At 39.7% G+C, this 12,535-nt stretch overlaps 1 protein-coding gene across 2 annotated transcripts in view; it reads left to right on the top strand.

Moving 5' to 3' along the window:
- capzb (capping actin protein of muscle Z-line subunit beta) overlaps positions 1-11,785 on the top strand; it is a 12,108-nt gene extending 323 nt beyond the window's left edge. Inside the window, exons 2-10 of one of the 2 annotated variants that reach the window (XM_068314651.1) lie at positions 4,387-4,476; positions 6,225-6,346; positions 7,137-7,250; positions 7,322-7,463; positions 7,902-8,018; positions 8,109-8,174; positions 8,693-8,769; positions 9,134-9,235; positions 10,600-11,785. In XM_068314651.1, coding sequence (XP_068170752.1) covers positions 4,387-4,476; positions 6,225-6,346; positions 7,137-7,250; positions 7,322-7,463; positions 7,902-8,018; positions 8,109-8,174; positions 8,693-8,769; positions 9,134-9,227 — 822 coding nt within the window. In that variant the 3' untranslated portion in view covers positions 9,228-9,235; positions 10,600-11,785. The remainder of the gene's footprint in view (positions 1-4,386; positions 4,477-6,224; positions 6,347-7,136; positions 7,251-7,321; positions 7,464-7,901; positions 8,019-8,108; positions 8,175-8,692; positions 8,770-9,133; positions 9,236-10,599) is intronic. The other variant, XM_068314652.1, reaches the window with a different exon arrangement.
- Positions 11,786-12,535: the final 750 nt, after the last annotated feature.

Consider the following 12,535-nt stretch of genomic DNA (forward strand, 5'->3'; position numbering starts at 1 on the left):
CCAGCTGGACGGTAACCCGAGAGCAGCAGCAAAGGATCCAAGTCCATGAGTCACAGTTCATATCTGTGTTATAATTTGTGCAAAACGTCTTTGTGCTGGATACAAATCAATTATCTCCATTCCAAGAAAGTAGCTATTTATTCAATGTTCAGCTAATAGCTAGCTAGAAGACAAGCTAGTTGCCCTGTAGGCTTAAAGTTAGCACAGGATGTTTTGGATTTGACACAAGTTGGTGAATAGTTTTCCTGGGGAGTCCTGATATAACACACATAAGGGATCCTTCAGTTGTGCACTTCACACATGCACTCGCTAAAATAGTCCAGCGCCGGGTTGCCTGGAGCTAAAATAAGACTGCTCGCTCCTCCTATTCCTGACCATGACAAACTGTCAGCCTCCTTCCTTGACAGTTTTCCTTGCCTTGCGAGTTTGATGACTTGAAACTCCCACAGCGAAAATTTTTCATCTCTAACTTCTCTTATCGATCCTACCAGCAGCTAATTCTTATTGATTTGTGTTTTTGACCTATCTTCTAGCTGTAACGTAATATGTAGCATAATTCAGAACTACTTAGTGTGCTCACACTGATCCCAAGTGTGTTCCCCATGATCTAAATTGTCTTATGCTAGAGTTGGGATGTACAGCTGGTTTTTCTCCACAGTCGCCCGCTGTCCTCAGCCTCACCTCATCCATCCTGCTGGCTCAGCCTCATCGCTTTCCCCTGACCCCTAGGGTTGTTGGTCTGAGCCAGTGTTTACACAGAGACAGGAGCGTTGGTAAACACAGTCAAGGAGCGCAGGTGTCTGATGGAGCGTCTGATCCATCAGCTGAGAGAGCTCTTAAAACAGGCAGTAAGCAGCTCGGAGGTGGGGAGATGTATGGGAGACATGGCTTAGAGTTCTGGGTCACTCTGAAGTGAAATGTTTATAAAAGGAGGGTTCCCTATTTCATAACATGCCCTCATCCTTTGATTAACTTCCAGCTGGACAAGTTTACCGTTGGGTTTATGAAGTTATTTCACTGATAAGCCAAGGCAGATGGTTTTGTTGACACCTTACTGGGAGGCAGATTGAATAGATAACTCAAAAAACTAATGTAGTAGTGGAAAAATAGAGCTATTTTATTGATGGTGATTGTGATATGATTGCAAGACATTGATATTTTTTTTTATCAATGTTAGTGTATCCCTTTTCCAGTCAGGTTTGAATATGCAACATTGCAAAATATTTTACATTTTTATTTGTACTTCATAAAGCCTTTTCTGTTTGCATTCCAATCATGTCAAGGTATAAAAATTTTTTACCTGGGCTTCATCCCCTATAGTTATAGCCGCAATGATAAAAGTACTCCAAGTGCTTGTATGGGGTTTTTTTTTTTAACAAATCATAAACTTAATGAATGATCTGATGGTTCGCCGAAGAAAAATGTTTGAGCAATTGTTCCTTCATTAGGGTAACTTAGGAAACAGGTTTTGTGTCTTGACAGAGAATTACCAGCCTACTTCTTCGCATTCCCAGTGTTTCATGTCGAGGCTGGTCTCTCCTCCCCTCCTACTCCTCCTTTCTGCTCACATTGAAGAGCAGGAGGAGCTCATATTTAAGAGAAAACACCATTGGTGTAGATTATCCTATGCAATCCGTGTGTTCTGTCTTCCACAGTTGTCATTATGAATAAGCTCTAAATTTAAATTTTGTTTACTACTAAAAGAACAAGATTATTAAACATTTATTTGAATAATCCTAAAACTGTGCAAGCACATTTAAATATTTTAATTTCAGAGTGTGTTATACACTGGATGTGGACAAATGATTTCCCGAGTGGGTATTAATAACGTTGATTTCATTTTATTTTCACAAGAGATAAGAGACTCAGCCTGTTTCTTGACAAACTAGTTTACTGACAAGATTCACCACATTATGGAACATTTTTTATGACTAAGAACATAATTAAACAAGCCTCAGTAAACAACTTAAACTGCAGCCATAAAAGGAAATGAGTTCAGTTAGCTGTACTTTACTGAGGAGACTCTTCATTGACTTTGGGGTCATTGGTTGTAGAGTGATGTCAGCAGTTCTGAGGTTTGTTTCAACTTAAATGCTTAACATTTCTTTTCTTCCCTGTCTTCAAACAGTTATTCTTTGTTTTATTTCATATTTATATACCTATAATAAAGGACAAATGACGCTTATGTAGTGCATTATTTACACATGTTTTTATGCATCAAAACCTATTTGATTTAGTTATTGAGTGTATTGATTGATTACATCATAACTGCCTAATACTGTAATAATAAATTGAGTTTCATTTGTTATAGAAAATGGTGACTTTAAAACTTTGAAGAAGTAGAGAGGGTTCTATGAGACATAATCACACACTGATGTGTGGAAAATAGTCAACAGTACACTGTAGATCAGACCCCAGGCTGAAGTTAGCGGGATGTTTGTTAGCAATTTCTTAAGATCTTATAACACCACAAAATGCTATATAACCGCAAATGTTGCCATTAGCAGTTTTTTTCATTATTATTCAATCTGTTAACTATTTTTTCAGATTGATTCAATGTTGGTTAAAAAAAAACAAAAAAAACGAACAGCACTGATAATTTGAAAATGACTTGCAATATTTTAATTTTGTATTTATGTCTTGGCTTAATTTGCCATAAATACCACTAAAACGAGATGGAAGTAGTTAATAGTTAATATCGATTAAAAGTAAGGGTTTTGTGAGTTTTAAAGATCAGTTTTAGTGTTTGAATATTTGGGGTTTAATTACTATTTCTTGTCTGTGTTGTTCAGTCTGTTGAACATTTGTGTGTAATGTTATTCACAAGAGCTGTTGTCAGACCTTCCTACGAGACTTGTGCAGCCTTTATGATCATGCTGGTTTGGTGACGAGGAAACCGAGCTGCCCACATTTTTGCATTTTTAAAAATACTACTTACTGATGATACATTGCTTGCAAACATGTGCTTCATGATATAGTGACACTGCTGATTTATTAGTGAGTCTGCTTTAAAACAGGTGAACTAGTTCAAGTTTGAAAGTTACACTTTCTGAATCAGCTCTTCATTAGTAGAGCAGGGCTGTCACTAACTAAAAAGTTCCTCCAAATCTGCCTTAAGCAATGTAATATTTAAACACTATAATAGGTTATATTCACCATAACTATTTTTTTTTTGATGATACTGGTCACTTAGAGATCCTCTCTGGTGAACCTTTAATGGAGTTCCGTTTTCACCTTTCTCCACCTGTATCAAAAACGGCATAACTTTGGAAGAAAACTACTTGATCTGACTAACAGACGTTAGTGCCTCATTTTAATCCCAATATGAAACAAACCCCGTGGAGACCCCCACTCTAGAGTCGTGTGTCTGGATAGGAACTTGTAACAGAACAATCATGGTGTCTGTTTCTCAGTATCGGTACATTAATGAAGTTCCTGTAAGCTTGTCAGCCATCGGTATTATAGACAAGAGGTTCAGTTATTAGATTGTGGGAGTAGAAAATCCCCTCAGGTTATACAATTATCCTGTGATAAGGATGTTCCCTGTGGCTATGATGTGGAAAAAGTCAGTGCCGAAGTGTTAATATTAAATGCTATGTGTTGATGCTCATTCAACCGTCTGTTTTCAGCCGAGATTCTTTCTAAATATGAAATAAATTTTGATGTCTTGCATAATTCAGGCTTATCGTCATGTTAATTAATGAAATTGTTGTTCTTAGCAATATTTGTTTTACCTGCAAAGTTGTGTGAAGGGGTGTGTTCTTTAAACATGTTGAACGGCATGGATGGTTATTCCTTTTGCTTGGTGTCGTTTTCCCACAAGTCAAAAATGTTTTGGAATGACTAACGGGAGTCTTTCGAGGCCAGTTTCAATCTGAGACCTACAGTATTTATTGGTTCTGTGTGTGTCTTGTGTCAACAGAACTTGTTCGTTGTGTAGGGTGTAGACATACAACTGATAGATGTCTATTTTTAGGGCATTTCATGAGCACATGCTTGGCAGAGCATATTAAATAATGATTAGCGACATGAAGTCCTTGAGAAGTTTTATGTGTGTATTTGATCTCAGGTTTCTAAATCATTTAAAGCGTCAGTTGTCTGTTGTATTTGTTTAATTTAGAACCATTAAGAGATAATGTTTTATTTAAAATTTCATTACAGAAAATACATATTACAGTATAGCAGTCCTGCTGCCGCACAGACAACTTTCTATTATCTGGTACTAAAGTCTGTCTGAGATGTTGTAGCTGCTCAGTCACCATTATCACTGTTTCATTCTAATTCTACATTGTGTGTAGCTTCGATTATAAACATTATAATAATGTATAATAATGTACTGTTGTGTGTGTGTGTGTGTGTGTGTGTGTGTGTGTGTTTCCCCCTCAGAGTGACAGGCAGCTGGACTGTGCCCTGGACCTGATGAGGCGTCTGCCTCCTCAGCAGATTGAGAAGAACCTCAGTGACCTCATTGACCTGGTGAGTCCTTTTTGTCATGTAAACATTCTTTGCTGTGAATAATTTTCCTGTTCTATGGTTTCGTCACACATAACCTTGTTTCAAATAAAAAAGCTTAAAAGTGGATGTGTCCAGCTTCACTGAGAAGTGAGTTATCTCTGTGTACTGGAGGTTTCAAGTTTCTACATCAAATCGGTGTGAGTTGAATGTTAGCTCTTGTTTAGCTTCCCAGCGTTCTGCTGGTATCTACAGGTCTAACACTGAGATTAAAGCCCACAAGAAACCAGATCTGTGTTAAAGCAAACAGCCCGAAAATATGTCTGTCAATAAACAACATCAGGAATCATTTACTTATGTTTGAATGTATGACTTGAATGCATGTAAATAAAATTCCATTCTGGTTTGTTGATTCCAGAATTGCCAGTCCTCTCGTAGTATGGCCACATAGATTTTATAGATAACTCAACAGCCTGGTAGGAGCTGGGACTGTAAATCACATTAAAGTTCTGTTGCTCAGGAGTTTTCCAGTTGTGGTTGAATCCCAAAATCTAACTAGAGAGGGGATATTTTCTGTTGCTTGTCATTATTTTTGACCGAATGTGTTGTTCATCTCTGGTTTTGTTTGTGTAACTGTTTGTTGTTCCATCCAATAGGAGCCTGTCAACAGTAGAATGTCACTGTCATCAGAGTAGCTAAGCTGTTCAGTATGACGTGGTTATATTAGTCAACACGTGAATAGTTTAAATTACTACCGGTGAATTTTAAAATGGTTTCTTTCTCAGACGTTTCTGTTTAAGAAAAGCTTATTTTTGAATTGCTAGTTCTTTTAACAAAGCTGAAGCAGGTGATTGACAAATAAAACCAGACACAAATCAAATCACACTTTATAAATGTTTCCACCCCTCCTGATTTGTGGGTAGCCGGACCCCCAGCTGCTCTTCTGCCTCCTCCCCCCACCTTTAACTTCCCTCCCCAGGGCGTCTGCTCTCTCCTCACTCATTTCATTGTGTCTGGTTGTTAGTGATTATTATAACAGCTGTCAGTCAACTCGTCTGTCAGGCTTTTTTTTTTAGCTTCACCATTTCCGCTTAAACTTTCCCTGGCAAGTCAGAATCACCTGAAATCAATTCTTTCCTTCTAGTTTTTCCCTCCTCCCTGTACTCCTTGTTTTCTCCTTCCAAACTCTTTGTGCGCCTCACCCCCCCTCCTTCCCTCATCTGGCCCACTCTGAGCTGCCAGGTGTGTGCATGTCCAAGGATGTCGAGGAAAACTGGGCCTCTTTTTTCTTTAGCGTCTGTTGTTGGATTAGAGTATTTTTCACACTATAATGCGCACCTAAAAGCCTTTAATTCTCTCAAAAACCGACTGGCTCCTTATAATCCAGTGCACATTATATGTGAAAATGTTTTTTAAAATGACCATTCATTGAAGGTGCGCCTTATAGTGCGGAAATACTCAAGACGGGCGTACATACTTCTTATTCTCTCAGTGAAAGACATTTTTAAGGTAATCTTTTTCAAACCAGATGATGAAGTGAGGGGGTTCTTTTTTTTTTTGCAATGACTCCTCTTTTAAGGTGGTATCTCTTCCGGAAAGTACAAGTTGAAAGAAAGGTGAAGTTCCTCAAGTCTAGATTAACTTCATCATGACAATATTCAGTTTCACATGTGTGAAGTTTTGCAGAGGTTGCTCCCTGTGGTCTCAGTGAACTATATGTGCTTTAGAAACAAATCTTCATCTATTTGGGTTTTCTGTCTGTGTGTGTCCAGGTGCCCAGTCTGTGTGAGGACCTCCTCTCCTCTGTGGACCAGCCACTGAAGATTGCCCGGGATAAGGTGGTGGGGAAGGACTATTTGCTGTGTGATTACAACCGAGACGGCGACTCCTACAGGTCCAGTTTGTAACTGAGCTTCATTCATGACACATTTCTACCAGATCGCTTTGAACAGCAGTGAAAACCTTTCTCTGTTCTGCCTTTGTTAATTTACACTGAACAAACCAACACCACTCCTGTGTGGGGTTTTCACATAGCATGTTAGCATTCCACAAGTGAAGGAGGTGTCATGTAACACAGCAGCTTGATGTTTTACATATGAGCAGAACTTGGCAGAAACTCCATTTACCTCCCCTGAAAAGCATTACATTATGATGGTTACTCCTCCAGGTCACATGCAAGCTGTTTTTGTGTAGGTAGTGAATCAAAATAGTTACTGCCTTCGGTGCCAGCTCAGAGAGGCAACAACAACAACCCTCAATACGTTTTTATGGCATTCATACGGAATAACAAGGGGCAACAGCCCCGCCTTGAGGGTTGATGTGATAGAGCTCATTGGAAAAGAACACTGGCTTCATTATGATCAGTTTCTGTGGACAATGATTATTCAAATTAGCTGAATAGAACTGAATAGAATATTGAATAGAAAGTGAAATCAAATATAGAAATAAAAAACAACCCACACAGAGGAGTAAACATAGCCGACACGCTGGAAGACATTTGTTCAAGTAATCACAGGAATAATTCTCCTGCCTTTCTGCACTCACCTTTATTTTCAGTTGTGTCCAGGTGTTAGCCAGTGCAACATTTTCTATGAATGTCCTTCATGTTTTGATTTTTGCTGATTGAAGCCGATTTCTAGAACAGACGGATGAACCCGGCTATGTTGTTCTCTCTGATCCATTAGATCTCCGTGGAGTAATAAGTATGATCCCCCCATTGAAGATGGCGCCATGCCTTCATCTCGACTGAGGAAACTGGAGGTGGAAGCCAACAACGCCTTTGACCAGTACAGAGACCTGTGAGTGCAGCGAAGCTTTTAACGGTCCGTTACTGCTCAGCCTCTGCTGACCTCTGATACGTGTGTTGTAGTTACTTTGAGGGCGGCGTGTCTTCTGTGTACCTGTGGGACTTGGATCATGGCTTTGCTGGAGTTATTCTCATCAAGAAGGCTGGAGATGGATCCAAGAAAATCAAAGGGTGCTGGGACTCCATCCATGTGGTGGAGGTGCAGGTGAGAACCAGTTGACATTTGAACTTTATTTTTGTGCTTTTATGTTGGTTTCATCCACACTTACAACAGAGATTATGTGCAGGTACAAGTCACCAAACATAATGCACTATAAGGGAATAATAGTTCATTGCAAAAATATTTAATATCCGTACGTGGCTTTTATTTAATCAGGATTTGTCTTGAGTTATTTTATCTCTTTTAATTTTATACCACCTTTATAATTTTACCACCTCTCTTAAAAACCAAAGATAATATTTTTATGCAACATGGTGAAAATGTTTTTCTGTGACTTTGTACTACAAGGCAAGACAAGTTTTTTTTTTTTTAATCTAGCAGGTCTGTGAAACCTGATAATTAAAAAAAACCTGTGCATGTTGTTGGTCGGTGATTTTTAACACCCGTCCTGACTTCATGTTTGTTGTGTATCTTTGTGAGTAGGAAAAGTCCAACGGCCGCACTGCTCACTACAAACTCACCTCCACCGTCATGCTGTGGCTCCAGACAACAAAGGCCGACTCCGGCACCATGAATCTGGGCGGCAGCCTTACGAGACAGGTATGGTGTCGACACCAAACAACAAACTGCTGCTGCTCGTCTGGCCAATCTGTAGTCACCCGTGAATGAGTTTGGTTTTTCATCTCACAGACGGAAAAAGACGACACAGTCGGAGAGGCTCCCCCTCACATCGGCACCATCGGCCGCCTTGTTGAAGTCAGTATCGTTTAATCTCTTTTACCGATTTGTTCAATATTTCACTCAGCATTATAAATTTAAATTACATGTGATCTTTTTTTATTTTTTGAGATACATTGTTTAGAAACACCGTTATTTGTCATTAATGGAGCTGCACAGGCGTTTGGATTTGTAGGGTTAGTATTTACACCCTCAGGGAGATCTGATCAGAAATTTGGTGATTATTGAACATCTGCAACAACATTACTTCTACTATAACTAGAGTTAAATGCATTCTGGTGCCAGTTTGTCAGGCAAGCCCTGATGAAACTGTTTTGATGACTGTTTGATGGAGACTATGGTCTGTTCACTTCCTTTTCCAATTTGTAATACCTGTAATCCAGAGTTTCCCACTAGTGAAAAGTGACTCTTTGCCAGTGTCCTAATACTGCAGATGATCACCGTGTCACAAACCAACATGATGACTCACTGACAAACGGAGGCTAGAAGCAGGAAATTTGCTGCAAACATTAAATTTGTCTTGATTCTCATTCCAGGATATGGAGAACAAGATTCGCTCCACTCTCAATGATATCTACTTTGGCAAAACCAAGGACATCGTCAACGGTCTAAGGTAACGTCACATGAACTGTTAGAGCGTTGGACCTTCTCTCCTTTCACAGCAGGTCCAGCCAGGGGGGGTCCACTGGAACTCCTTTGTGTCCTACTGAGAGCAGAGACCGTGTTTTTCTGTCTCCCTCTTGTTACCTAATCAAGTCTTTATTACCTCTTTATTAATTTTGTCTTTTCTTGTCTGACATTCAGTTGCGTTTTTTTCTGTATTCTTGTCACCTGCAGCTCCTGCTTTCTACATCCTCTTTATATCCACCCTATTTGTTTTTTTAAATTGTTACCCCCCACATTCCTACAACCACTCTGCCTCCTCTTTGGCCTCCTGTCAAATCTTCTGTCCTCTCCTCTTCATCCCCCCCCTCCAGATCTATTGAGTCTTTGCCTGATAACCAAAAGTACCGGCAGCTCCAAAAGGAGCTGTCGCAGGTCCTCACCCAGCGTCAGATCTTCATTGATTAGGGTCAGAGGTACATCCTGGCATGAAGACGTGTGTTTGTGTGTTGAACTTACTTCAAGGACGGAAAGTTTAAATAATAAGAGAAACCTTCACGAGACTCGAACCGTTCGGTGTTTGTTTTTTCATGAAACGTGTTTATGGGATGGTGCCTTTTGATGTTTTCTTGAAATTTTTACTCATTTTACTCATGCAAGTTGGAAGAATTGAAATGACATGAATGATTTAGATTCTCTAACAGCCTGCCTTCAATTGAATGTGTGTGATTCAGGGATATTTCATTCATGCTTTGATTTAACATGCCTGATCCAAAATCCTAAACTGCATTGATAAAATAGTTCAGAATGGCTCATATCATACAATTATTATTTATTGGCTGGAGCTTTTGCCTTTTTGTTGGATGGAGATGATGTCTCTGTAAAATAGAAAGTTTATAGTCATTCCAAATATTAGTTTAGAAACACATGCCTTATTTGAATTATTGGACTTTTAAGAAATGATTAAATACTTTTTAGGAAAGACATTTCTTGTTAGAGAGCTGTTAGATTTCGATCTTTTGCTACATTTAAAGAACATGGATGTTTGCATTTGACCAACAAACATGTCCATTCCTTCTGTCTTTTCGTGTGTGAGTGGATTATATGAACACACTTGCGTTTTCCTCGGCGTGTTGAAGACTGACCAGCTGTGCAGGCATGTTGTGCAGGTTTTGTTTACCTTCGGGTCTATCTGTGAGGGAGGAACACACTGATCATGTCAGATTATTCAAAGCAGCCACCACCTCTGATGTTTTGCAGTTTGTTGCCCAAATAAGGTTTTCCAGAATGTGTTTATTCTGGCCATGTCCTCTGGAAGGAGAAAAGTGTGTGTGTGTGAGTGTGTGTGTGTGTGTGTGTGTGTGTGTGTGTGTGTGTGTGTGTGTGTGTGTGTGTGTGTGTGTGTGTGTGTGTGTGTGTGTGTGTGTGTGTGCAGCATTGAAATAACAATAACAGAAATTTGTGACGAGTGTTTTCTCAGTTTTGAGCCACTTCTGCCCCTAAATTAAAGCAAACAATAGTGAATTATTTTGATGAATTTAGAATGCATTCCTCGTTTAATCTGATCCACATAGATGCTGCTGCTCAGAGACACTGTAGGCAGGTAGAGCACTGGATGTAACTGCATGGCAAGTACTAGATGTTGGTTTGGTTTGTGTGGCATGTGAGCGGCGTGTTTACTCTCACTGTGTGATAACTCACGTCTTTCGCACACAGAATAGGATGATTGTTGTGTCTGACACTACCAAAGGTTGTGTTTCTGACTTAAACTCTCACCGATCATATTGGATCTGAAACACACTAATGTTTGTCCTCTTTTTGTGCCCCTCCACCCCCACAGGAGTGTTCAATGTCTGGACGATAAGGCACAGCACGACGCGTTTCGATCTGACCTGCTGGTTGCAATCAAACGCAAGCACAAGCAATAGAGATGCCACCGTTGTTTTTCTTCTCTCTCTGTCTCTCTCTCTCACTCTCGCTCTCTCTCTCTCTCTCTCTCTCTCTCTCTCTCTCTCTCTCTCTCTCTCTCTCTCTCTCTCTCTCTCTCTCTCTCTCCTCATCTTTTCTGTTTCTCTACACCTCTCCCTCCATGCCTGTTTCAGTGCTGCACTCTTTGTTTATTTGTGGAAAAAACAAAAAAGGAGAAAATGCTTAGCTTTTTATTTTTTTTTTCTGTTCTCTGTCAGGTTTTGTTTTACGTGCATCTCATCTGCCATGAAGCCATTCACTCATGCTCCTGCTGTCTCTCTCCACCCTTCTCTCTGTCTCTTCTCTCCCATGTTATGGATATGATTATAGTATTACCACGGTTAATGCTAATCTTACAGTGTGAGGGTCATTGTAGTAATAATCCCTGATGTTCTCACATCTGACGTGTCCTCGATCGGTTTCAAACAAGCCGTCTTGGCCCTGCTCTTCCTCTGTGACGAGGACCCAGACCTTGCTGTGGGGGGTGTGGGCTTGACGGGGCTGTATTATGGACGTCAAATTTATACGTTACATCTATTTTTGTCTACAATACCCTCGTGATATATTTGTAGGAATTTATTACTGTCTTAATATACCTGACATTATTCTGGGCAATGTAAACGGTAAGAACACGACGGCGGCCTTCGTCCTGTGGGTTAAGGGTTTTCCTCTGTATTCCACTCTGTCCCTGTGCATGTGAGCCTGTGTGGGAGCATGGGCATGCAGTGAGTGAAATTATTGACTCATCAAACTTGGGGATGAACTGTTATAATTACGGGGTGATTAATTACACCCACGATATGAACCCCGGCCCCCGGCACCCTGTCTAACATGACACTTCACCTCCACCTCTGTTCTGTTTACTCGTCTCTCTCTCTCCTCACCCACTAAGTCTTTGTTGGGGGTCACAGATTTCGTTTGTGTCCCGGTGGAAACCTTTGACTGTTTCCATCTTGGAGGGGAATCTTCAGTTGTATTTTTGTTTGTTTTTATTTTGTAAAGCTTATGATTCATATTGTATTAGAGCCTCCAGCAACAATAAAAACAGTAAAAAGCTACTCTTGTTCTGACTTTTTTGTGTGTGTGTGTATGTGTTGGTGTGCTGCACAATGCAGGTAGTGGATTATATAATCCAACACTGCTAATTAAAATACAGCTAGAGTTCAACTTTATATCCTGGAATTACTTGTCAGTCATTCAAAAGTTATATCACGAAATAATTTTGACCATTTTAGTGTAGCTGTGATCAGATAACTGTAATTGTCAACCCGTGTATGCAGGCTGGTTAGGAGGTATTGAATGACAAGCATTGGCTTTAAATAACATTGCTTTGCAAATACTATTTGTAGACGAGTCTGTTTAAATTGTTAGTTACTTAAGGGGAAAGTCATTAGGATTAGTTCCTGTGTCCTGCTTTATCAGCTTCAAGTCATTTTATGTCATTTATTTCATGATACTGATTTTATAGAGTAAGTTGGAGCCGACTATTTTTACTGTTTTGCACTGTTTCTACTGAAAACTGCAGATAAGGCTGTGATGTTGTACCTGCTGCTAACTCAGTGACACGTCCATATCTGGGGCAAATTCTTATTGCAGTTACAGTCTTTATAGGTGTAGGGAATTACATTTTCAAAGTTTTTCTTTAAAACCCCCTTTTCTAACCTCTGATACTGTAAATGGATTTTGTTTGAGAACTTGGAGAAATAACTTAAAGAAGAGAAGAGAAATGAAGAGAAATAGTCCATTCATTCATGCCTTGGCACCGTTCTTTAAATACAAATATAATAATGTGATGTAAACACAATTGA

The sequence above is a fragment of the Antennarius striatus genome, chromosome 5 (genome assembly GCF_040054535.1).
Source record: "Antennarius striatus isolate MH-2024 chromosome 5, ASM4005453v1, whole genome shotgun sequence".
NCBI classification, from domain to species: domain Eukaryota; kingdom Metazoa; phylum Chordata; class Actinopteri; order Lophiiformes; family Antennariidae; genus Antennarius; species Antennarius striatus.